We start from the raw sequence: 26,120 nt of genomic DNA, 5'->3' as shown, positions 1-26,120 counted from the left end.
GAATCACAGAATAATTTAGATCAGAAAGAACATCTAGCTTCCGGGTTAGAGCCAACTGGTGCCACCTAGATCAGGTTGCTCAAAGCTTTGTCCAGTTGGATTTTGAATATCTCCAAGTCTGGAGATTTCACATGCTCTCTGGGCAATCTGTGCTAGTGTTTGAGCACTTTTACAATGACTTATTTTTTCCCTAGAGTGAATTTTTTTTCAGAATTTCCTCGTAGCAATTTGTGTCCATTGCCTCTTGTGTTGTCACTATGAACCCCTGAGAGGAGTCTGGTTCTATTTTCTCTATACCTTCCCATCACATAGCTGAAGCCAGCAAAAAGATGAACTCAGCGCTCTCAGCCTCTCCTCTTATGTTATGTGCCCCAACCCTCTGAACTTCTAGTTGGTCCTCCGCTGGGTAGCAAAAGCTGAGCGTAATACTCCAGGTATTTTCTGACAAGTGCCAAATAGCGCTCCTTGGGAGCAGGGGAACTTTGCTATGTATTTGTACAAATGGCACCCTTAGCTCACTTACATCCCTAATATACACATAATAGTAATATAAATAAGGTTAATAACTGAAGACATCTAGATGTGCCAGACTGTTGTCATTCAACCAATCTTAGAAAAGCATTTTCTTGCACTTCAAACTAGTATTAGTCTGTATCTTAAACCTTATATTGCAGTTATGTATCTATATATGCAAGACTAATTTAGAACATAATTGGGAAGGGTGCTAAAAATGTTGTAGCATAGTTGGATGGATCCCAGAAAGTTCTTTAGTTGTTATACTAAATATCAAATTGCACTAATGCTTTTTTGAATATTTAATGTATGAAAACTGTTTTGTATTGTAAATACAAAATAATAACATAAATAAACTGTATTACCAAACTATTAAACTGATAGCTCCTCTTTCAATTTAAAACTAATTGCTCATTATTAAAAATCTACGTCCTTTAGGTAAGTTATTCAAACATAATTGTATGTTTCTAAAGAAAATATATCTTTTTAAGTCTCTTTCTTTTAAAAGAAACACTGCTGAAGCCAGATTTCTCTGTTCTCTCTCTTTTCAAAGTTTTTTTTGCTTTTAATAAAAGCAATATGCTGTGATTTTAGTTGTTAGTGTCTAAAGTTTTCCATTTCCAGTGCTTTCTAAAACAGTGAAATCCATTAATGTCAGAGAAAACATTATGCTATACATAACAGAGTATCCTTTTCAACCAGAATTATTTTTTCCCTGAGGATGGAAAAAATATGCTGTGGTTAAACAGGATAAAACTTCCTACGATTTTCTCTTTCTTTTTAAATTCAGACATGCAGTAGCAGCTAAAATGATATATTTCATATGTTTTCTCAAAGTCCAATAAAAAAAATCTGTGCATTAGATGAAAACTGAACATTAATGACGAAAGGGTTTCAGAACTGCCTTTATAAATTAGAAATCTATTGACAGTGAAATTGTACTAAGCCTATACATGCATATGTATTCAATGGAGCTGCACTAAATTATGCCAAATAAAAAATGTCAGAAATTTTAAGGATATAAGAGAACATTATAACAATCTTCTGTGACCCTGTGCACAGTAGTACAGGCTGTACTATTTCAGTAGTCAGAGATGTGAAAAGACTCTTTCTTATAACAGTTATAGGAAATACCATATTATAGGTACTCTAGACACATATATGTATTTAGGCACACATGTTTATTTGGAAAACTTTAATATTAATTAATCAATACGTGATGAGCAATACTAATGAGAACCCAAAGGCAGAACGATATCCTCATAGCAACTAAATACATGTATATTTCCACATATATCAATTAATGAGATCAGTTTTCAGCATCTAACTAGACATAGAAAACTGTGTAAAATCATAAGCCAATATTCATTGGGACAACTGGAAATCCTAGGTTATGAAGTTTTTAAATTTGGTGCCTCTAATTTGGCTCTAGTAACTGTGAAAGCAGTCCTCCAGGTAGGTAATGTAGGCTGGTGCTTTCCTAACTGATGGCTAGGCACTTCTATCCAAACTGGGAGACACGTGAGTTTAGAACCCTCTTTCTTCTCTCTTTTCCCTGTTTCCTTTAATGCATGTCTGTGCAATACCTACCACAAAGGAGAACTTATCCTTAATTGACTTACTTGAGTTATTACCAAACTTGGTGAATAAATCATTCTAATTCGTTGTTGGGCTCATGGGACAGGCCAAAGATTGAGCGGAGATAATAGCACAATGCTGCACTTGGTAGCCAGGTGCGATGATTGTCTCAGTACAAGAGAGTCTGAAAACATCAGGCCGATGCCAGCCTTTGAAAGAGGTCATTCCTTGTGATACCATAAGGTCCCTGAGGAAAGGCCTCTGTTGTTTTTTGCGAAACCTTGCTCCAGCCTATTTGACATAACCAGGGTTGCAGGTGTTGTATACCCACCACCCGATTCCCTTGATACTTTCTGGCTGGATGCACGCTTTGCTGGGGTCAAGAAGAAATTTGTTAATCCATACTGACTCAACAAGGTAAGGTGATGTGCTTTCTTGCAGACCTGCCTTTTTACATCTGTTTTGTAGTAAGAATAACTAAAAGTTTCTCAAGGAACTGAAGCTGAAGAAGAATTTATGTGGCTGAGAGCATGTCTGAGGTTTTTCTCCCCAACTATATCAACTGGTCTTGTAAAAAATTTCTCTTTGCCAGGATGATTGGCATTTTTCATAAGAACTAGATTTGCTTTAGTACAGAAAAATATCTACTGCACTCAAATTCAGTTAATGGTGATTTGAATCTCTTCTTTTTCAAACAAAACAGTGTAATGGTCTTGCTTATATTTGGAGAAAGGTCTTCAGCTTATCTGTCATCCATTACTACTGGGCTGGCCTAGCACTTTTCTGCAAATCTAAGGATACAATAGGCATACTGAACCTGCATCAATGTAAATCAGTGAAATCAATGCAGATTCACTGAAGTCAGGGAAGCTACCTCAATTTACATTTAATTGAAATTGATCCCTGGAAGATAGTCTCATTATATTAATATTGAATTCTGGGAAACCCCTATATCTAGCATAAGCAGAGAAAGCATAGGTAGAAACTTAGACACAAGTAGCATAACAAGAAAAAGTTTACGCCCTGGTTACTCAGCATCTCAAATTGGAAAACTTTGTTCTTTTAGAGAGAATAAAAGTGTGATGCTATTGAAATATTTGTTTTATAAACAGGTGTGTAGACAGTCCAGGAATAAAGATGTTTGAAGTACAGTGATTAAAATGCCAGGTGTAGCCTAGGCTCATTTTACATAATAGCATGAACTAAAGAATAAAATCATCAGCAGCAGCAGCCCTGATTCCCTCTATACTGCTATGAACTTATCACTGAATTATCTCACAGAAGTTTTGAAACTGTGTTTGTACCAGCAATAAAAACAAATAGCTAAGCCAGATCACACAGTTTGACTCAGACACTTCAGATTTCTCTTGTAGGAAGGATATAGAAACAACCAGGTATGGACGAAATTTGCTCAGGACTAATTACTGCACACTTGCCCAAACATCTTCTTACTATCAATCACTTCAAGATGTACAGGTTGAGACGAGGCATATTTTACTGAAACAATTGCTGCTGCAAACCAGGTTGTGAAATGTGAAAGCAAACTCTTCCAGTACCGATATCGACTTCCTGCTGCGGAGGCCCCAGTTTTGGATGACTGCTTTGGAGAATGCAGGCATTACAATACCTTTTGTTAAAACAGAATCCAGTTAGTTAACCAAACACGCTGAGTAGGCGAGAAGTGAACTGGACAGCCTTTTTTAACTGTCTATGTCATGTTCTCTTGGAATAAGTGCAGCTACTTATCACTGTAGGTGAACAAGAGGACTTCCTGCTGGTGAAAGACACGTGTTATTTCAATATAGAGGGTGAAAAAATATTGCTCCAAGAGATGTGGACAGATGTGTTTTCTGGATCTGTAAAAGTGATAAACTGTCTAACTGATCCATAGTGAAGTGGGAAACTCTCTCCTTGACTTAATTAATAGTCCAGGAAACTGGCTGTACTCCATGGATCTACTCCCTGGTAAGCTGAAACACCAGGGATCTCTGGTTCTCAGTTACATATAGTGAAGAGCAATTGTTACACTATGTGCAAGATTTCAGTGTCCCGCAGGCTACTCAGAACTGAAGTCTTGATGAGAAAATTGAAAACATGAGATCTGCTGCTTAAGTGGCAGAGAAGTCTGCAGTATCTTTTGACAGTCTGGATTTACTGATGGGAGAAGCACAAAGTGGTTAATGGCTCTTCCTGCCAGGGTGAACTACAAAGTTTATTCAGATAAAGATTTGTTAACTTTAATATTGTAACAGTTCATCTATTTTCCGGACAGTCCTGTAGGGTTAGAGGAGCTGGCTTTAGGAATTCAAGTGGTATTAAAATAACTAGCAAGCCTTCTTAAGCAGTTCCAATAAGCAGTATACAAAGCTATTTACTGGGAAGAAGAGGAAAACTGCTATCATCCTTTATAATTAACAAAATAACACACTTATAAAATATAATGTTTGCTTTCCATTTTCCATATTATATTTAATTAATTATGAAATCAAAAACACTACAGGAACTGAATAATAAATGATAAGCTATTCAAGTAAGACTTTGGCTCTAAAGTTTATTCACGTAATTTGAAAAGTAAGAATAGTTTTAATGAAAAGATATATTATGTTTATATATATTATTGTTACTTCTTCCAAAAAGCAGCAGTATCAGCTTATAGCAAAATGGATGGTTTTATTTGAACAAGTGCTTTTGAAAGATTATTGATAGAAAGAGAGTGAGTTCTACCCTGCTGTTAATTGTACTTATTGTCCATAGGCCAAGCTGTTCATTGGTTTAAAAAAAAAAACAAAAACAGAAGTACTGACACAAGCACATACACACAATCTGTTTCATCTACGTTGCATCCTTCTGGGACTAGAGTCAACATTTTCTGCAGATACTACTACTTGAAATGATAATAATAAATAAAGTGATAATATTGCAATATTTCAAGTAAAGAGAAACTCACAGTTTCTTTTTAAATGTGAAGCATTAAAAAAAAAAAGCTATTTTGAATAATCATATTCATCACACCAAGAAAGAACTTGGCATTTAAGGTCGTGTCATACATCCTATCAAAGCATAATGCAATATAATGTAACACAGATCTTTAGTTCAAATCTGTTTTCAATGTGTATATGCACGCCAACTTCAGATGACCCAACTGTAGATAGGAAAAGATGACACTGGCTTCCATTCCAGCAGTTCCAAATAGCCAATTTGTCCTGGAAGTGCTTACCTCAAGTAGTATCCCCAAATGTAGAACTACAAATGGATGAGATTCAGAGTTATTGCCTTCATTTAAGACTAGACGACTATACAAAGGAAATCATACCTGAGGGATTTTCTGTAAGTCTGTATTTTCCTCTAGACTATTGTCACACTTCCATTTCTGATCCTAGTTATAACTCCCAGAGTAAAAACAAGGCATAAAGGGAATAAAAGAGGTATGCAGATAACTAAGTTTAGTTGTAGTTACTATGTCCTTAGTATGTAGGTAAGGCAAACAAAAAAGCTATAGTTTTTAACAGCTGAAGCAGCTGGAAAAATCAGACAAGCTTTCAGACACCAGATCTTTTTTTGTAGGTTTCCCAGATTTTACACTCCACCTCAAATATAGGATTGTGAGTATGTGGAATGACCATTAGCATTCTACTCAGATTAAGAGTATACTTCTAAAGAGGATATGCTAGCTGCTCCACTTATTAAAGGCCTGAAAGATTAGAATGACCTTTGATTTCACTGGCGTCTCTAGTGCTGCAACATGAAACACCATTTAGAAATACAGCTGACATAGACCAAAACTCATAATTGTGTGACTGATATTGATCTATCGGTCTTAATTCAACTGCACGGATATTCTGAAAACTCTTAGTGGTTCATGTCTGGAAACAAATGCTTCCATAAACTTCAGTCTCTTTACTGAAAGCTCTAATGACATCTCAGCAAGAATGTAGTCAAAAGACCTGTAGCACTGAAACTAAAATTTTAATTTTGTATAGGACTTCTGTTTGACAGAGAGGAAGAGAAGAAAAATTAAACCTTTGCCTGTAAGCAAAACAAACAAAATTCTCAGTGAAGCTGAGAAAGGTAATGGAGAATAGGAAAGAGATATGGAGCTCCAGCCCTGAGGAAGAGAAATGGCTTTCCATTAATAATTTTAAATTAAATATGGTTAGGAGGAGAAGAATGAGGAGGCAGAGAGAAATTTGTATGGGAGAGTACAGATGAAAAAATGAGGAAAAATTACCAAAATGTCATGAGAAGTAGAGAAGGTTGAGGAAGGGCTCTTCTTTAGGTATTGACTGTCCTGTTAGTGAAATACTTATAATAATACAATGAATCATCTACAGTAGAAGGTTTCCTGGGATGTCAGGTTGCACTAGGACAACATTTTCAGCTTTTTTAACTTATCTCTGCACTGTTTGACTGAGCAGTGGTAGGTCCCCTCTCCAAGCTCCTTCCCCCCTTTTCCCTAAGTCATAAAAGAGAAAAATGTAGGAACTGAATTCCCCTCATCCTTCCCATCTCCTCACAGACCACTGCCAAATCTACTATTTTCCAAAGACCTTAAGTATCTGCTCTCCAACTTTCTGCTGTGATAACCTGGACCTACAAATAATGAGAAAGCTGCTTCCAGCCCTGGGAGTGGATATTTGAAGGTTAACTTCTTGTTACATACAATACAATGCATTATTCAGCAGATATTTACTGAATTCTTTGTACATTGATTTTGACAACTCAGAACAAATCTCACATATTCATATATCATCAATGATTAATATAAATTCCTTATCCAAAAGATTGTATGTTTTTAACATAGAGGCAAGTACAAGAAGTTATTAAGTTAAAGAAATGCGCTGCTTGCTAAAACAAAAACAGTTCACATGCCACTTTTCTTTTAGCGGTCATGAATAATCTATTGTTTTATTTGATTACGTCATTCTAGATTTCCCAAGGACAGAAGAAAAAAATTCATTTACTATAAAATTCAGGATAACCTGAACAATAAACCAGAAATCTATAAAGTGTCACTAATTTAGCTACATAAATTTTACCTAGGAATTTATTGCAGATTGAGAGTTTAGAATTGTCTTAGATCACAACTTTAATCATTTTAACCTAAAATTCAGTAGGCATTTGTCTTTGGCACAGAGTTACCACAAAACTTACTGCTACTGGAAATCTTTGGACTTTTTTCAGGTTTTAGGGGAAGTTTAAGGGAGTAAACATAAAATAAAGCTGATTTCTGATAAAGGTCAACAGCTTTGAAAGCCAAAAGACAGACAGTTCAACCATTACCAAACATGTTCTTTTCTCAGATTAAATATTTTAAATAACTGATAATAGGTCAGCAAAACTGTGTTTTTTGCCCCTTTATCTAGCTAGGTTAATAGCTTGATGACTACTGCTAGCCTGTAATATGCACCAGTTACACTTATTGATAGCTTCTGCAGCTGGCTGGCAATTTAATGCTTCTGTTTCCATTCCCATAGACAAATCCTAACAATTAAGGTTGTGAAAACTTGTAAAGAACAATATGGGGTATTAAGTTTGGTTACATCCAACCAAAAGAAACCCTACAAGTGCCTAGTTTAGAAGGACCTACAGGAGTTATTGACCTTCCATGCATCAGAATGGACTACAGGACACAAGACAGTTTCCAACATCCAATAGCAACACAAAAACTGCAAAGAAAGATGCAAAAAACAAGTGAAAAGGAAGAAAGTACAAAAGTATCACCTAATTCTGTTAGCAGATCTTTGTTAAATAAAAGTTATGGCTGAACTGAAGAAGCGTCCAGCATCATAAAGGAGGAGGAAAACATTGGGGAAAGAGGGGAATATTTATTTTGATCTCAAATCTGGTCATCAGTTTAATCCTGAGTATGTGAGAAGGCCACGCAAAGCAGGTACCTGAGAATTTCATGCCAGAAGGAGCGCAAAGTCTGTCTCTAGTTATTGCCATTCTCCAAGGTTTCATGGAAGAAAGAAAGAAATATCACTCCCCTCCAAAACAAAACAAAAAATTGCAACCAAGTTATGAATTAAGAGAGGAAATCTTTTCTAGCTCTCAGAAAGTCTTCAAAGGCCTGAAACATGGGATCAATGCAGTATAGACAAGGCTGAAACAAAGGGTGGCCTTATGTCCTTTCAAACCCCATGAAATATATCAAAACATTAGATATGCAAAGACCGATAATCAAAAATATAATTAACTTTTTCCACCATTTCTATTATTTAGTTACATATTTTTCTAAATCAATCAAGCTCTATTTAAAGTCAACTTAATAAACTAGTCAAGCTCTATTTAAAGACATTTTAATAATCTTTAGTAATCTTGCTTAAAAATCTCTACAGGGTAACAAAAGATTTAATGGTGTAGAGAATGATAAACTCTTCTAATGCTGAAGATCTTTTGTTGATCAGACTACCAGGGATGCTGCTACTCTGCTGTGTCTGTGTTTGTACATGAAAAAGGAATTTCAGTCATCACATTGTCAAAATCCAGTGTCTTCCATAAACAAAACACAACTCAATTTTGTATACCTGTTCCTTATCTAGACTCTAAATAAAAATGACCCTAAACAAAAGCGATAGTTTCCAGAAGTTCTGAGGATATGAAATTAAAGTGTGATAACTCAGTGAAATAAACACTTTAGCACAAAACTGGTTTAGTAAGTCAAAGTGAATTTCTAGCTAGAAAATTGAACAGCTGGTTTCTGTATTCTCAAATTCAGATTCAAATATAGTGAAAGAAAGGTCCACTCAAAAAAATCAGGTAGGAGAGAAACTGCTTTGTTTGTATTAAGTTATAAGTTATCTTCATCCAGACCACCAAAAAAAAAAAAAAAAACAAAAAAAAAATGAGCAAGAGACATATGTAACAACAGAATAGGTAGAAACACTGCTATTGTGTATGAAGAAAATCCTTCACATAAAAAAATACAACACTGGAAATAAATTAAGTACATTTTAGAATACGAGAAATTTATTTTTTCTTAAGCTGATGTTAGTAGCAAAATAGATACGGTACTACTTCCACTTGAGAGAATGTTAATGACACAGTCTTGGCTGAGATCAATGAGGCAACACAAAAGAGTAAAATTACATTAGAAAATTACTTGGCAATCTCTTCTGTAAACTGATTACATGCCATAATAGAGAAAATGTTTAAGGAAGTTATATTTTGCATGTTAAATGATTCCCTCTTGGAATTGCTTATTAAATAAAATAAAAATAATTTTAAAAGTTAATTTAAATTCTCTATTACTATCTAATAGCTACATAAGCATATGATACTGATCATACATATCCATGGACTTTGAAGAAGCAGGAAAATGAATAAAAACAAACCACAAAGCAAAGTAGCAAATGTCTTAGATATTTTTTGACCCAAGCAGAAACTAATTAAAAAAAAGAAACAGCCCACTGAGGCCAACAGAAGACAACCAACTTTGACACATAAATTGATAGGGATTTGATGAAGAACAAATTATGATGAGATAACAAATTAATATGCATCAGCTGAGCTGTGATAACTGGGTGCATGTCTCCACTCTGCCTCAGAATCAAAATAATGTAACCTTAGCCCCAAATTAAAATGATTCCATTAAGTTGCATTGATTTACATTTGGTGCAGGCCATGAATGTGCACCCAGGTCTCCAGTTGCCACATGACTTGCTAAGCCATTGTAAACTGATTGTGTTCCTCAGTCTCGTGTTTGTGGTTTGCAAAGCTGTGATGAAATCTGAAAAATGAGTAGTCACACTCGAAAGCAGATACACAGTTACAGGAGTCTGCGGAAGAAGGTGGGTATCACTTGGTCTTCCTTGTAATAAATGAGCAATTGAGCATCATTTCCTTGCATTTGTTCTTCGCCACAATAATTTAAGCAAATACCTATTCAAGCCACACTCATTTCAGAAAATAAAGATATGCCTGTCCTAGAGACAAAGTAGCACTTAAACTCACTGATAATGTAAGTAAGGAGGTATTAGTACTTATTGACACTCATCAAAAAGTAATCTAACTGCTTAGGTCAGTCAAAAACTGAGGCACTGCTAAATGGGGGGGGGGAATCAAACTTCCCCCTCCCCCCCCAAACATGTTATTATTCCAGAAAAAAATGTAAGGTTCTTTCTATTTATCCTCCATTTATTTCAGTCTTGGAGGTTTCTATTTTCAAGATCTCTTTGTGACACTGAAGGCTGCACTGTTTAAAAACTGGTGCTTGTATTCTTGAAAATCTTTAGATTTCAGGACCTAGGACTTCAAAGAAAAATACTATAGCTCAATAATTTATTAATGCATAATGGAAGTCTCAGCAGCATTGAAAAAGTTCATGTGGAATTTTAGTATTAAATACTTAACTGCTAGCAAAAATAAGCATTCTTATGGAGATTACTATTGGAAGACAACACCTGTCATATTCTCTTAAAAAATGTTGCTACCGTTTCTGAGAATTGTGGTATAACATGCCTTCTTTTAACATTCAATAAACTATCTGCAAAATTGAAGTTAAATTTCTACATGAACATTACATAAGAATAAATAGCAGCAGCTGAAGGAGAACTTGTGTTTCATCAGCCTACTAGAATTTTTGGAATGCATTTACAACTCAGTCAATAAAAGGACTAAGGTTAATTTATTTGACTTTATATCTCACGACATTTAAAATAAAAGGCTGCTAAACTAAGTAGTTGTGAGGTTACAGATAAGTAACACTGCTTGTTAGCACAACATAAACCACTTTATTAATAGTTAATTATTCAGAGCTGATAGTGACACCATCTAAGATAATACAAAGTAAACACACAGTGCTTCTTTGTTATTACTCCTAAATTGGAATATTCTCAAATACTCACAGAATTTGCTTTTAATCTTGCTTTTTGTCTACCAACTAGTCAGCTGCTGGTTTGAGAAGATATTTTTTTACTGTTCAAATCACCAGGTCTTTTGATGAAATCTAGCTGATGCTGATGCTGTGGGTTTGATTCAGGTTAGATGGAGCCCCATCTCACTAGGCCAGCTATCTGCTCTTCCCTCAGCTTCCCAAGCCTGTCATGTTCTCTAGTAAGGATCCTTCCACCTTTCATAGCCCATATGATCGTTTCTTCCAGATATTCTTTTCTTTAAACCCTAAAATTGTACTGATCTGGGCAGTCTTCTTCATCTCTTAGCTTCTTGCTTTAACGCTCTCTGTTCAGCATGCTCCAAATGTATATACTTCTCCAAGACTCCCCTTGGAATAAGATCATGTCAAATTTTTATAGGGAAGGGCTGGGGTAATAATTCTAACCCATATGAAAGCAAGAAGCATCAGGGAAAATTTCTTTCAAGAACTACTCATTTATTGTGCTGTCCCTTATTATTGATAAAGGACAACAAATTAAGAACCAGACTACACATATTTATTACTTTCAATTCTTTTAATCGTTAAAAAAGCAGGCATAATGCCTCCAATCTGTTTTATATGAAAAAGTCTTCACCCTAAATTATATCTAGTGATCAGTCAGACTGCCTAGGAGCAGCTGCCTACAACAGACAAGACTGAGATTTACATGGAAACTGTGGTAGAAGGCAATAATAGCACTGCCGCAGAATTGACAGTAGATTATCTGGCTTCACCACAGTAATCCAGATGTGGAAGGACTAAAAGAGAGGGTAATGATCTGTCACAGTAAAGAGTACTTGATTCTCTTGTGAGGCAAAGCAACAGTGCAATTTCCTAAGAAAAAGGGGTGTTCTTGATCCTACAGTCCACTGGTCACACAGCCCATAGGTCAGTCAGTTACCTATGATGCTGAGACTGCATCATATCTGCATATGCAGAGATGCACAGGTCTGAGAACCCACAGACCCATTTAAAATTACTTGGAAGAAGGGAGGGGATTAAGGGCACACTCAAAAACATTAAGTTCCTCCACGTTTCATGAAAATCAGCCATGGAGAAGTGGAAATACTCCGATAGTTCCTTAACCAAAAGGGAGAACTAAGTTGTTATTCAATTAGTCCAATTAGCAGTCAACTGGTCAATATGCACACACAAACTGACCAGTCAACAAGCACAAGCAGAAATAATCACACTTCGAGCTATTTTTTGCCCAGTCAGAGAGCCATAAAGGTGTTTAGTGAATATGAAGAGTTTCAGGAATATTGCTGAAGGTTACAGGGAGGGACACAGTTATTATGAGGGAGCCTTTAGGGCCTGAGATACTAATAAGCGTGTTGCAGTGGGAAAGTATTAGGAAAGTGGAGAGATGAGTATTATTTTGGAAGGATTAAGTGATATGTTAAGAAGTGGAGATACTGGAAAAGCTGTTGATAAAGGGAAGATCTCAGACTGTTTCAGTAGGGGAAAGAACAGAGGAAATGCAAGGGACATTTGATATAAACGTGGGAATCCAGAAAATATTTCTTCCACTTTTCATGTTTCTCTTCTGTTTTAATGTTTGCCTCTTAAGGTGCATTCTTGCTAATATTTCTTGTTGCCTGTGTCACTGCTCAAATATTTTTTTCAGTCTAACTAGCCAAAACAACAGGTAGCTGGAAGAAAGCTTTATTCTCATATTTATGTTAGATAGCTATTTCAGGAAAAAAATATACTAATGAGATTTAACACGAATTTTAAATGCTAAAAGATTATAAGGAGACTTGTTTAAAGCTGTGTTCAAGCATGTTACATTCTTCCTATAGCTTCTGGAAGCATCAGGTCAGATCTCTGAGGCTCACCATCCAAGACAGTTGCCCCAGTTGCAAGGCCTTGATCTCCAAGGGCAAAATCAATAACTGCTTAGGTCAGCCAAAAACAAGTTTTGTACAATCAACAATGTTATGGCTATCCTCAAGGTTTTCTAATCCAATGGCGCAAACCCAGATCGCAGGATCCACCTGCACCCTTCAGTGCTCTCTAATGCATTTTTGAAAGTCTCTAGACAATCCTATAGTGACTGAGAAGTATAACAAATTATCAGCATTACTGTAATCCCCTGTGAAAGAAAGTGCAGGACTCCAAGATGCCAGCAGAAACAGGTTATTACCCTGCGCTACTGTAATGCACTTACAACCACAAATATGAGACTCAGCTGAACACAATAATAGCTAATCTCTGCCATCAAAATTACAATGTCTGGTAAGAGCAGACCTTACAGACTAAAGGACCAAACACTTATAAAAGAAAACCACTGGGACAGAGTTTACACAGAAATCCACATCTGTAGAAACTTACTGTCATGTTTCAAACAGTTAAACACAGAAGCAAAACACGCCAACAGTGCTGTAGGGGGACTACAGTCATGGATATAATGTCCGACTAATTCAGAAAAAAACTCTGGAGCAACTTTTCATCACAGATTAGAAATCTACTTTCTTTGTGTTAATTTATAGTTTACACCATTTAAAATATAAAACATGCCATGACATGGCAGCTCTAACTCTCTGATATCCCCCATGGGCCCTGCAACACTCCCAGGCAATAGTATCAGGTGTCAGTATGTGTCAATGCGTCTGCTACCTTTCAACAGTCCCGACGTAGAGCATTTCTATGCTGCTATCAAATTCACAGCACGCTTCAGAAGCTGTTTCACAAGCATGTATAAACATCATTGATTATTATTTTCAAATCCCCATGCTATAAGTTTTTTGCTTTGTTTTACTTTTAAATTAAAAGTACAAGGAGTTTTCAAGAGCCCAGAGGTCTAATTTTACAGCTCAGGGGTTTTAGTGCTATTACACATTAATGCGATAAAAGTGAACCCAGAAAAAATTCCAATCCATTAACCTGATAATAGGCAGTAACTTGTTGCATTTTCTAACAAAGTAAGGGATTGTTCCGTGTCATCGAAATTACAAAGACCACATTTAGCACTTGCAATATCTATTTCACAATATTATATGACAAGCACCCAACATTAGGGTGCTCTATAAAATACTCAAAGAAACATTTTCAGAAAATAGCACTTTTCATATAGCAAAGGATGATGGCAAGTTGTAGATCTCAAGGCTTTTCATAGGTGTTTTAACCAAAAAATAAAATGGAAAATGAAATTATATAGCAAAATTATATAGCAAAATTGTCAGAGAATTTCATGTTGCTTTTTAACGTCTGGGGTATGGACAAAATAGAATGACTTTTGTCGTGATTGTTTTTAATCAGACATGCCACAGGCACAGCCACAAAGAATCTGTGCCTTAAACTTTAGTCTTGCAAACAAACACAAATTTTAATCAATGGAATCATTTGTATGATTATAGGTGCATACATGATCAAGTATTTAGAGGATCAAAGTTTCAGGATATGGTCTGTAAGGCCGCTTTGTGTGCATGGAAACAACTTAGCTGCTATATAGCCACTATTTGTAGCTGATCCATGGCTGGAGAGCAGCTGAACACTGACAGGCACCTCAGAGATGCTCAACTCCTTCCATTGGAATAAGGAAATACATTGTCAACTCTTTAGTCATAGAAATTGGTGGGAGTTGTGCCATTGTCTTCAGTAACAGTGAAATAAAGTCTCTGTTCTATTTTTATATTAAAGATTTCATATATTTAGTGGTAGAATTTAAGGACAGAGTACTGCATGCAAAGCTGTTGTTGCAGAACCACTCTTTACTGTAACTATTTATCTTCTAAATATGAAGCATTTCATCCAATAGAATTCAAGTATTTTAGAAATGAAATAGCACATTGCCATGTTTGAGTCCTGCCCCACAGAAGCTGCAGTCACTTAGTAAGGAATACTGAGGAATCAATGAGGAACTCGGCAGTGCTTATGTACCCTCACCAGCTACAGTAAATGCCCAACCTGCTGAACGCTTTAACACCTCCTCAACAGGTGTTAAAAACAGGTTTAGAAATGACTACTATCCCAGGTGCTTGTGTAACCTGAAAATATGCAGAAGGACATGGCCATGCCTAAGATAAGCGAAGAAGAGAAAATGCATGTAAACACAGGCACATAAAGACAAGAAATTTTTTTGCAGCAATAATTTTAATAAGAACAAGATCTCTAAGAGACCTTACGTCTTTCTGGGCTCCAGGACAACACATATTTTCAAGCTTTGCATCATACCATTCTCAATCAACTGAGATGAAATATTTAATACATAAAGGAACAGACTTATTTTCCTTTACTCTTGGCTTTTACCACACACTCACAGGAAAGCACTTAGCTTAATCATAAATAAAGAGTTATGGGAGCTCATGGAATTGAGCAACACTTGCTAACCTTTAGCTTTCTGGCAGAAAAATGACCTTAAGTGACGACCCCAGTGAACAGTGCTATCTAGAATAATTCCTTCACAACAAAAAAACTATTATTTTACTATTATTAAGTTCTAGTAACACTGCTGGGAGAAACCATCAGTTAAAAAAGAAACAAGGTATTGACCCTAAAGTATTTGGGGACTCTTGTTTTCTTCTACCAGTTTAAGGCACTTCTCATTCATTCTGTAAAACTTCCTTTCACCAGTGTCAGGAAGATCAGAATAAGAAAAGGCCAACATCCCTGTGATGTTTATTGCACATCAACAAATAAAAGATGTATTTACAGCTGCATTCACCGTTTTACTAGGCCTATTAAACAAATGTGTTGTAAGAAAAAGCCTATAAAGCAAACTTAGCAACAGTAAAAAGCCCATTGTTTGACTCCCTACAGAAGCTTCAATTGCTTCACAGTATGAAGTCAGGAATCCTTTAGATAAAAATAAACACAGAGGTAGAGAATAGATACATTAAGGATGTTAAGAGACATGAAGTCTTCTTTCACTGAATGCCTTTCTTCCAAGAACTGATTCCTTGGTTTGGAGAATTATTTTACAAATAGTTCGCGAAAATAAACCTCATTACCATACCAGAGGGATCCAGTTAAGACCCCCCTTAAATTTGTTTGTTAATATGTTTGGGGGATTTAAACAAATAGAAACAAAAGATGAAATTCAGATGATGCACTGAGAGAGTGAGTTTCCTAAGACATGAAATTCTTCAGTGCTGATGAAGTAGAAATGTTACTAGCATGATTTCACAAGGATCATGAACAGCATTTTTTTTCTCAGTTGCTGCTGCCAAATCAGTCTAAAGAGGACTATATATTTGCTGTCATCAAATTCTTATAAGCAATGAACACCTTCTGCTCAGGCCAAAGGGATATGAGAAGTCAGTGATTTTTTTTTTCCTGTTGTCTGCTAACAGCCTTTTTTGTTGTTGTTGTTTCATTGCTTTTTTATGAATGAAGGCTTTGACCTTTTATTTCTTCTGTGTTTTGATGCTTACTATTCAATGCAATCATTTGAATCATATTGTAATAGATCACATAAAGCACAAAAATCTCATTTCTGCTCTACAACCTTGCTTGACTGGAGAGACATCACACGTAATTAGGTTTCTGATGTGAAAGCTCATATTAATCAAAGTCAGCTAAGTCATGTAATATAGTTTTAGAAACCAAATGCTACATGTCTATGACAAGTAAGTCTTTGCCATTAGACTCCTCCAGAGTTTCCTTTATGTTGACTTTTTAGCCTGCAGAAGCATTGGAAAAAAACATTTTGAAACCTTTCCTTGATAGCAGAGATCCACATGTCGGGAGTCAACCACGAGTAGGCGTGTGAGAAAGTGCTATTGCACCGCGCACCGCCTAGGATAGGCTCCATAGTAGGAGCCTATGGGACTACGTGGCAGAGTGTATCGCTCTTTCCTGGCAGGTTTCATTCACTGATCTCTAAAGTACACAAGATAAATAGGTGGCACTTCCAGCAGGCAAAGGAAGTGTCAGTTTGAAACAGTGCACTGCGCTCAAGGACAATTCTTAGGCCATTTGATGTGAATGGAAGATTCCCACTGACTTTACTAAGCACCGAGCAGATTCAGCAGAGTCATAAGGCGTACCAAGTACTACACTGAGAAAGAGTAACAGGACATGACAACCAGCTTTCTGCTTTCACATAAGACTAATAAAGAGTAATTTAAAGATGAGATCCAAATTTTATTCCATCAAAAATTCTGTATAGCTACATGAGTGATCCAAGATTTGCAGCTCTTGGCTATGTACACAGTCTGTGCACCATGCCAGGGCCAGGATGTTTGGCACGCATCGTTTTGTTGACATCTTTGTGGTTACAAACCTCCTGCACATACTTGCCCAGCTACTGTAAATGAAATCTTTGACATGCCATTATAATTAAGCTGACCTGCAAATTACAGGTAAAATGAGAGCAGACTAGAAGAGAAACAAAGGTGCAAGATGATATACTCACTTGAAGCAGTGAGGCTAAACAGTGTATCCAGATGTCTGATTGTTAGATGCAGTTTGCATCTTTTCTGGAAAGATTGAGCATCAAGAAATGGCACAGACAGAGAAGCTGCGAGAAAAAACAAAGAGACTCTTCTTCTGTTTGCCTTTTTTTTTCTTAAAAACAAGCAAACAAACAAAACCCCCAAACCCCTCAAAACATTATTGCTTAGCTGATTTTTATAAGTGTGGAAATCATCACAGGGTAAGAGAAAAATTCAATACGTAATGATGCATTTCTGCTTTATGTGTTTTTCAAAGAAAAAACAAACAAAAAAAATCTGTAGACTGCTATAAAATGGTTTGCCAAAGGGATGGATGATAGCATATCAATGCTTAGCTTCATCAAAACCAAAGGAAGACACTTAGAGGAGAAACACTATTATGTCAGCCTCCAATTAAATTGGTTAACAAGGTAAAATATCTCTTCCAAAAGGAAAATTTGTACCCTTGAGGAAAATCAGAGAAAATAAGTTTGAGGAAAAAGGCATTTGTTAATATGAGATGACAAAAGTGAGGCTGGTGGCATTTGTTTTTGAAACTATGTTCTGAGTGAAGCATAATGTTTTTATTTGTTTAAATCTTTGTAGTAAACTCAGTCAGTTACTCAAATATTGATGATAATTCAAATTTTTCATGCCTTTAGAGATGGAGTTTATTTTGAAAACTACTCAAATACTGTTTCTCCACAGCTATTTACTTCCTTACTTTATAGGAGTTTAAAATTGCGCCTAAACTACACTACAGAGTTTTTACAATGCAAGATTTTCACTCATTTTTTCCTTCAACATTTTCCTTCATGTTTAATCATGAAAACTTAATTGATTTTTTAAATGCCAAGCAGATTATCTAACCAACACAAAATATTTCAAATAGTATACTCAAGTTAAGAGGGTTTTATCTGTACAACAAAGATCATTATCTTTATCCCTGCAGGCTCTGAATCTCTTAAGAAATGAAGATTTTTCTAATTAATGCTGGCTGCATGCTATAGTTCCATCATATTTGCCTGACTACATGAAGAAAACCAGGACAGCAGATTTAATAATATTTAGTATTCCCGTTGCACAGTTTTAGAATATTTACCGACCCAAAGTTTTTCAAAAGGCTTGAAACAGATGCTCACCCTTGCATGGCATACTGTAAATCACACAAACAGCATTAATCCTGCATTCATTTAGGTACAATACAGCACTTGCTTCAGTGAAATAATAATGAATCAATATCTGGTGAAGAATTTAAAATAACAGATGGTGTTATCACTTTGAAGGCAGGGGGGTAGCTGCACAAACAGCAGCATGCAGGCTATTCAAGTCTTGCAACTTCAGATGATACTTAGTTCTTTAAAGCAAAAGCAGTGAAGTGACTGAAGTTACACAAAACAGCCCGCTTCGAGCAGCCCTGGCGGTGGGGCTTATCGCTTCAGAGCTCTGCTGCTGTCACACTTCCAGGAGCCTTGGTCAACAAAACGGAGTTATGAAAGGAAGCAGCCAAAACTTCCAGGCGTGGGGAACAAGTCCCTCCAGGATTACTTGGAAATGCTGATCTTGCTGACAGTCACCTCTTGTGAGATGGATAAATAATAAACTGAAAATTTGTCCTAATTATTGTGTAAGGAATCAGTGGTCTGATCAGTGGGAGAGCAGATACCAAAGCTCTCCTCTCTGCCCCACGAGTGGCCTTGTGGTATTTGTGTATCTGTGGCTAAGGAGTTTGGTACTGACATGGACTTCCTCTGGCCTCTAGAATTCGGGTAACTGGAAGAGGCTGCTTGTCACATGGTTTTCCCAAACACTCCTAACTCGGGTTATCAGCCCTTATTCCCAGCCACATTCCACAAATCCAGAGCCATAAAACAGTTCTTTAGTTCCCAAACCATCAAAATTATACTGCTCTTTAATTCACTACAAGGAAAATCCAACCTTCAGTCCATTATATGTATACATACATATTTCCATACATACACACACACACACGTACGTTTTCTTTCTGTCTATCTATCTATCTATCTGCCTACCTACCTATCAGCTTTTTATACCCACCTCTCTGGACTATACGTAAGCATAGATCACAAACCAAAACCTTACTTTGGTATAAATCCAAGATGATTCATATCAAGTATGAATTAACATCTATCTCAAACTTGAACTTGCCTTGGTAGAGAATAAGTCTTTCACAATCACTCAAAAGCAAAATTCTCTAATAGTGAAAGATGTTAAGAATAGAAAACATTTTTGTGCACAAAATTCAATCAATCATGATTCGGTTATGAGTTATGTGGCTAGTCATTAATTAGCCGTGATTTATGTGGCCAGGTGATTATTAATCAAAAACACTATGCGTGCATTAAATATATTTGCCTACTTCAGAATTCATGAATTCTTGTCTAAAAATTCCCTAAATTTTTGTTATACACTTTGATTTAGTCATCAGTCCCCAGATAAATTTTGCTGCCACCTAGCTAGAAAACAGACACAGTAAGATAAGAAGGTATCCGGTTATATGACATGAATAATGAATAGCAAAACATCACAACAGTAATTGCAAAACCATCCTCTGAAATCAAAAATTACTTTTGCAAGTAAATTTCTGACTAGAGAAACTAAATTTTAATCAAGAAAATTTTGCAGAAGTGTCTGAGTTTAGTTGAGTACATTGATAAACATGATGAAAATCTTAAGGTTAAGGCAAATTAATTCTAAATTAGGATTATCAAGAAAGTTAAAGCAGATATGCTGGAACTCTGGCTCCCGCAAATGGCGGGAAAAATGAAAAATGTTTTTTCTGCTGTACCAGACCCCAGCAGCAGCTCTCAAGGATGATCAGCCAGCCCTAACAAACTGAAATTCTTACACATTAAAAGTATTATATTACAGGTTGTACATATTAAAATCTGGGTAGGCACATGGAGAGTATCACTTTTCCTCTGCAACATTTCAGCTTTTCCTTCCTCAGTTATCTGCTGCTATTTGTTTGGAGAATAAATTTTCTAAACCCAGGTTATTTCTTTCTCAGCTCAGTCTGCTCCTTCTGCCTGCTGCAACTTCACTCTGCCATAGTAGCAAGTGGATCTGACAGCAGGGGAAAGGATGATATTTCAGTTGGAACGGTAGGCTGCAACTATTTAACCATGTATTTTCCAGGCAAGAAGAGTGTCCAGTGCATAGTTACACAACCTGAGATTAGGGATCGCCAAAATCCTTCACGTTATTCGAGAGTAATGTAAATGGTTAAACCAGAAAACAGATCCCTCCAGATCTGCAAGTTTCTATACATAACCAGCTACACCTGATCCCATTGCTGCGAGAAAATTGTACAAACTGCCATACTGGCTCAACGTATCAACTTCAATATGGCGTTACCTTTACTCTTTACCATACCTACCAACAAGGAAAAAAAAAAAGAGAAATACACTGCAAACCGTACATAAAACTTGAATTATACAATTATATCCTTTCTAGGCTCTTTGGGCCTACATTATTCTAATGTAGTTCTACTAGACTTATATAAATGTATCCCCAGTATCCTCAGGAAACCTAATCCATTTCAACCTGTAATATAAATACTTTCTTTTTAACATGTGGTGTGTATTGATTTCACCTTAATTATATATTTCCCATTGTGAGAACTCAAACCGTGGGATACTGGGAAAGAATTTAACCAGCAGCCTATAAAGAATACAGGCTGAAGCTTGGCTTCCATTAACACCTCATTACGCAGTGCCTGTATTGTACATAAAATGAGCTAATGAGTTTTAAATGTAGTTGTCAACCTATAACTTAATAATACAGAAACTTTTTTTCTCTCTAATACTGAGCGAGTGATAATATATTTTTAACTCTACAAATCAGCATGAAGCTGTTGGAGTATATTATTACCCCAAGCAAGGTCTTCATTGGTCATCATCAAACACCGACCTTCAGCAGGACAATATGACGGATACCACAAACGGTACTAACTGTAGTGTGAATTTTCTGATAAACAAGAGCTGATGGTTTGAGGAAAGCACCTTTAAATCCTGGGTTTAACATAGTTCAGCTTACTAAGAACAAAGATAGAACCATCAAATGACTGTTAGGTAACTAAGATTAATTCTAATCCCATTTAAAGGAATGGCAAAATGCTCATGCCTGAGCTTAATGTGAATAAAATGAGGCCTCATGTATATTGAACTGGCAGCCACCGTTTCTTGCAGGCAGTTCTCTACCTTATGAAAAATCTCCGTTACGGTTTACATTAACCTGACAGGTTTAACAGTAGTTCAAGAATGCAGGACTTTAACTCCCACTGAAGCTGAGTAAATGGCCGTAGAGTCAAGCAGAGGTTGCACAGTATAGTCCTTAATTAGCAAGGGGATTGTGGTATTCCTATCCATCAGGTGACCCCTCTGAGCAAGGGTTAGGACCCGATGTTGTTGCACTGGGTTTTGAGGCATGTGTGTGCTGCAGGTGAAGCCTGGTTTGCTCTGTGGGCAAAAAAGTGCTCATACGCTGTCAGTTCACTGCCCTTTCACTGAGCGTTGTTTTTAAAGACAAAAAAGAGAATTTGTGAATTTATAAAAATCAAAATGTCTCCATTGGAAGCTTTCTCTTGGCTTCCAAAGTAAAATGATTTTAACATAGACTAGTTACAAGTAGTTCTTCCATTACAAAAAATCTCACGTCCGTAAACATCATCACAGTTATCTCAGAGCCCTCTAGCTTGTCAGACAGCCCGTGCTAGGCTCTCTCGCAGCGGTCTGAATCCCAGCCACCTGCCAACACCCACAGTTACAGCAGGAAGCAGTGAGCAGGCACCCTCACTTTCATGTTTCGGGGTCTGGGCAGTGAAATTAATACTTTTCCACCCTGAAAATGCATACCCATGGGCTTCATCGCCTGCGCCACACTGGCAACTCGCCCTGCGGGCTGGTGTAAAGCGGGTGCGCTGCTGCTGCTTCCTAATTACCCTGGTGCCTGTTTGGTACCCGGCGCGGTGTCTCTCTGGAGTAAACACGATTAAGATGAGAGACCCTCCTGCGGTTCGTGTTTGATTAGTGAACGCGGCAACGACGTTTACTCATTGCCTTCGTGCTTGAATGCTACATTCTTTTGGCGAGCAGAATGACAATAGCTGTTCCCGGGATGCGGGCAGGTATGCCGCCTCGGACCTTCCACTTTGGCTACGCGCTCAGGCGCTTACTGCAGCACAGCTGGTAAAACCGGTCGCATTTGGTAGGCGTGAAAAAAATGCTTCGGGTTATTGTGCGAGGCAAAGTGTAAGACAGTGATATCAGCATTCGTGCCAGAGAATTTATGTGGGACAGATCTCCCTGCGTCACTGAATCTGAGCGAACCGACATCAGGCAGGGGAGGCTTGGCCCTTAGTGAGAAATGCATGTTTGAAATTCTCCTTGAAAGAATCACAGAGTTATGATGTGTTATGACCAAATTGCTGGCTCCCTGCTGAGCCTGGAAGTAGCATGCAGTGAAATGTGCACTGATTCTACCCAGCGGAAAAACAATTACTCCAACAAGTGAGCCCAGAAGCAGTTAATGGTCGCAGCACCAAGGGGCGCTCGCCAGAACTGGCAGCTAACCCAGAGTCCTGAACCAACGCAACGGGTCTATTTAAATCATTTACTGTCCTTTTGTCCTCTCCCCTACTCCATCACAAGCAAACCAACACCAATAGAAATGACAGTCTTAATAATTACACCCAGAAATAAATCAACATTAAAATATACATTTTCAACAACAAGAGAGGAGACTGGATTATAGAATCAGCATTTGTCACTCATTTCTACTCTCCTCTGAAACCACAGGTTGAAAAGGAAGTGCTTTATCTATTGAAAGGGATGATATAATTTATGTCATTGATAGCATTTAGCTGTTTATTTGCAAGACAGGATTTATGACAAATCTTTCTTTCTTTAAAACATGTTTCACTGCCCTATAAAAGCAAAACCCATTTCTAATGGCTTTCCAGCAAGAAATTCAGACCAATTATCTTATTCATCTTTTCCTTTCTTTAGAACTGGTAATTTAGGCGGCTATATAAAATACCATTAAACCTAGTTTAGACTAAAGCTCTCTGCACACGGAGTTGTAGTTGATGCTAATACTTCAATCTTGGCCATACTTAAAATAGGTATTCTAATATATTTCACACAGATGCATCTTAGTTATCACTTTAACAACTACAGAAATTTTCTTGAGTAAATTAGCATTCTCTCTTTCCCACCTATGTCAGCAAAAAGGCATTTTTCTTTTTATCTGTGCACAAGAGAGAAAACTAAAACATTACTGATTGATCAGTCATCAATTTATCTTGCACACTTGCATTTTTGCACTTCCACTGCAATAACTGCCTGTCATACATTTCTAAGTACATCATCTGCAAATGTAAGTACTGCTGTAGAGCACTGAAATGTCATGGCTGAGCACCAGTATTTATACATGCAAGATTAAAATGGAACCATACGAAAGAGTTTAAATCACAGGCAATCCACGACAGAACAAGGGGACACTGAAGGAACTAAGGAAGAAGGGTGCAGGCTTCAGGGAAACTGAAACTAAAAAAAGAGAGAAGTTAGAAGTACTGTACACACATATGTCATAGAAAACAGCATTTTTTTCTTCGGGTAACTCAGTTAAACTGCAAGCAGACTTATATTGGCAGTTAGTCACTTTAATTATAGTGTGATGACACTTGCTAGTTTAGAAAATGAATCATATGGTTGCACAGGAATTCAGTCTTTTTGCCTTGGCTATATTTGTAGATAAATAGAAATCTAAAAGTGAAACAGACATTTAATTGCTTAAGGGTTACTTGATGCATAATAATATATTTATTCTATAATAATTTCAGGTTATCTTTTCCATTTCTTTCTTGTTAGAGACATCCTTCTTACAGTGCAGAGAATAAAGACAGAATGACAAGCAAACCTAAAACACTTTCAGGCAGAAGAGTATTTTAGTAGCCGAAAATCAATCATTGGAAGTGCCTCAAATCTTTCTGAATTCAATAAACTTAATTATAGATGCAATTTAATACAAGGAAATAATCCATAAAATTTCTGAATAGGAATATTTTACTCTGCCAGAGGACCATAATTTAACCCTGGTGCAATACTTTCAGTGAAGTCAATGGACTTGCATTAGCATAAAGTCTTTAAAAACCTGACACGCTGACCTACCTTTATGTGACAGACGTAACCTTGGCTGCCTCGTATCTGTTGCGTGACATCCCGTCGGTAAGTCTAGTAACAAGCCACACAGTGCCAGGATTAAAAGGTCCTGGGCAGATGCCATCCTGCCCAAGATCAAATTCTTGCGCTCTTCACTTAACTGCTGCTGTTTGTTTGTTTTCTAAGGCTCCAAGTTCCACTTCTACTTTCCCAGAGCAGCTAGATTGCTCTCCTTGGTCAGTTTGTGGGGGATCTCTATGGGAAATTCAATGTTCATCAGAGAAGCCCAGCCTCAGCTAGCCATTTGTCAAGCTGTGCAAATGTCATGTAAAAATATTCCCTCCCCAGGACAATTGTTTATAAAGTGCGAGGACATTCCAAGGCGTTACTCTGCAGTGTTGTGTCTTGAGCTCCCTTTAGTAACTCTGCCAGTGGATTCAGGAAGAAGCTGTATTTTCAGTCCCTCCTGCAAGGCAATTCATTCAGAGAAGGAGGGAAGAAAAAAAAAAAAAGGAAGAAAAAAAAAAAGAAGAAAGCACCCTCCTCCTTGGTGCTCTTCAGAACTCAGCCCCTTGCTCTGACTTGCCAAGCAGCGAGTTTTAATTCACCTTTCACCTTTGCTAATTAAAAACAAGAAGTGCCATTCCCTCCTGGAGTTGCAGGATCCACCCAGCGGGGAAGCCGGCTGTCAGGCTGCTCTGTTTACCGAGGAAAGTTCAGGCAGGGTTGAGGCACTGCGCAGCGCTAGCCGCTGCTCGGGGGCGCTTTCATCCACGTGCCGGGCGCTGCTTCCTCAATCGCTTCACGGCTTCACGGCGCAAAGCGTCGGGAGCCAGGGCAGAATTCCTCCTGCCCCTCCCCGGCCAAAAGTCACTGCGGCTTGGGCTCCCAGCGCAGTTTTAGGGGAGGATTAACCCTTGAATTAACTATTTATGTGCATTATCACTTAGAGTCATTAAACAGCATGCTGCTAAGTGGATCAGGATAAAAAAAGAAAACAGTTGTATATCCTGTTTTACTTTAAAAAAAGGGGTTGAGGTTTGAGGGGGTTTTTTTCTTTCTTTTTTAAGGATATGGTTTTATACAGTGGCTTCTTCGCATTACATTTAAAATGTCTGTGAGGCTGGAATTTTAGGTCATCTATATGTGTGAGTAATGCTACTTATGTGACTAGATGTGTGTAGGATCAGCCAGTAATTAAAAAAAAAAAAAAAAAAAACCCTGAGCAAAGTGCTGTGGTTTCATGATAAACAGCATCAGATTCACAAGTGTCAAGCAGCTACTTCTTAAGTTGCAGCTAACAAATAGCAGAAAACTTCGTCTATTTTACACATCATCTGCAACTGAAAAGTATACCTGTGGTAAAAACTAAGCTTTTATGCATAAGGACTATAGAGCTTTGTTTGGAATATATTAATGAAGGACTAGTGTGCTTTTTCAGTAGCGGAGATCTCTCATGCATATAATCACTTAGAATTTTGTAAGGCTTATTTGCTATTTTAAAAATGACACCTTTTTTTTTTAATAGGATGGGGGCATTAACCTCATGTCAAGTCTTTGTAATTTTTGTTGCTTTATTTAGAAGAAAGAATC

General features: G+C 37.2%; 1 protein-coding gene across 1 annotated transcript in view; it reads right to left on the bottom strand.

Annotated features, from left to right (window-relative positions):
• The window catches only part of SEMA3E (semaphorin 3E), a 143,505-nt gene extending 118,828 nt beyond the window's left edge, over positions 1-24,677 (bottom strand). Inside the window, exon 1 of the mRNA XM_026071298.1 lies at positions 24,537-24,677. Within this exon, the coding sequence (XP_025927083.1) occupies positions 24,537-24,651 (115 nt within the window). The 5' untranslated portion in view covers positions 24,652-24,677. The remainder of the gene's footprint in view (positions 1-24,536) is intronic.
• Between the last annotated feature and the right edge of the window lie 1,443 nt (positions 24,678-26,120).

This window comes from Apteryx rowi, unplaced genomic scaffold, assembly GCF_003343035.1.
Source record: "Apteryx rowi isolate R43461 unplaced genomic scaffold, aptRow1 scaffold_108, whole genome shotgun sequence".
Taxonomy (NCBI): Eukaryota; Metazoa; Chordata; class Aves; order Apterygiformes; family Apterygidae; genus Apteryx; species Apteryx rowi.
Note: the sequence above shows the minus strand (reverse complement) of the source record. Positions and strands in the feature narration are given on the sequence as shown.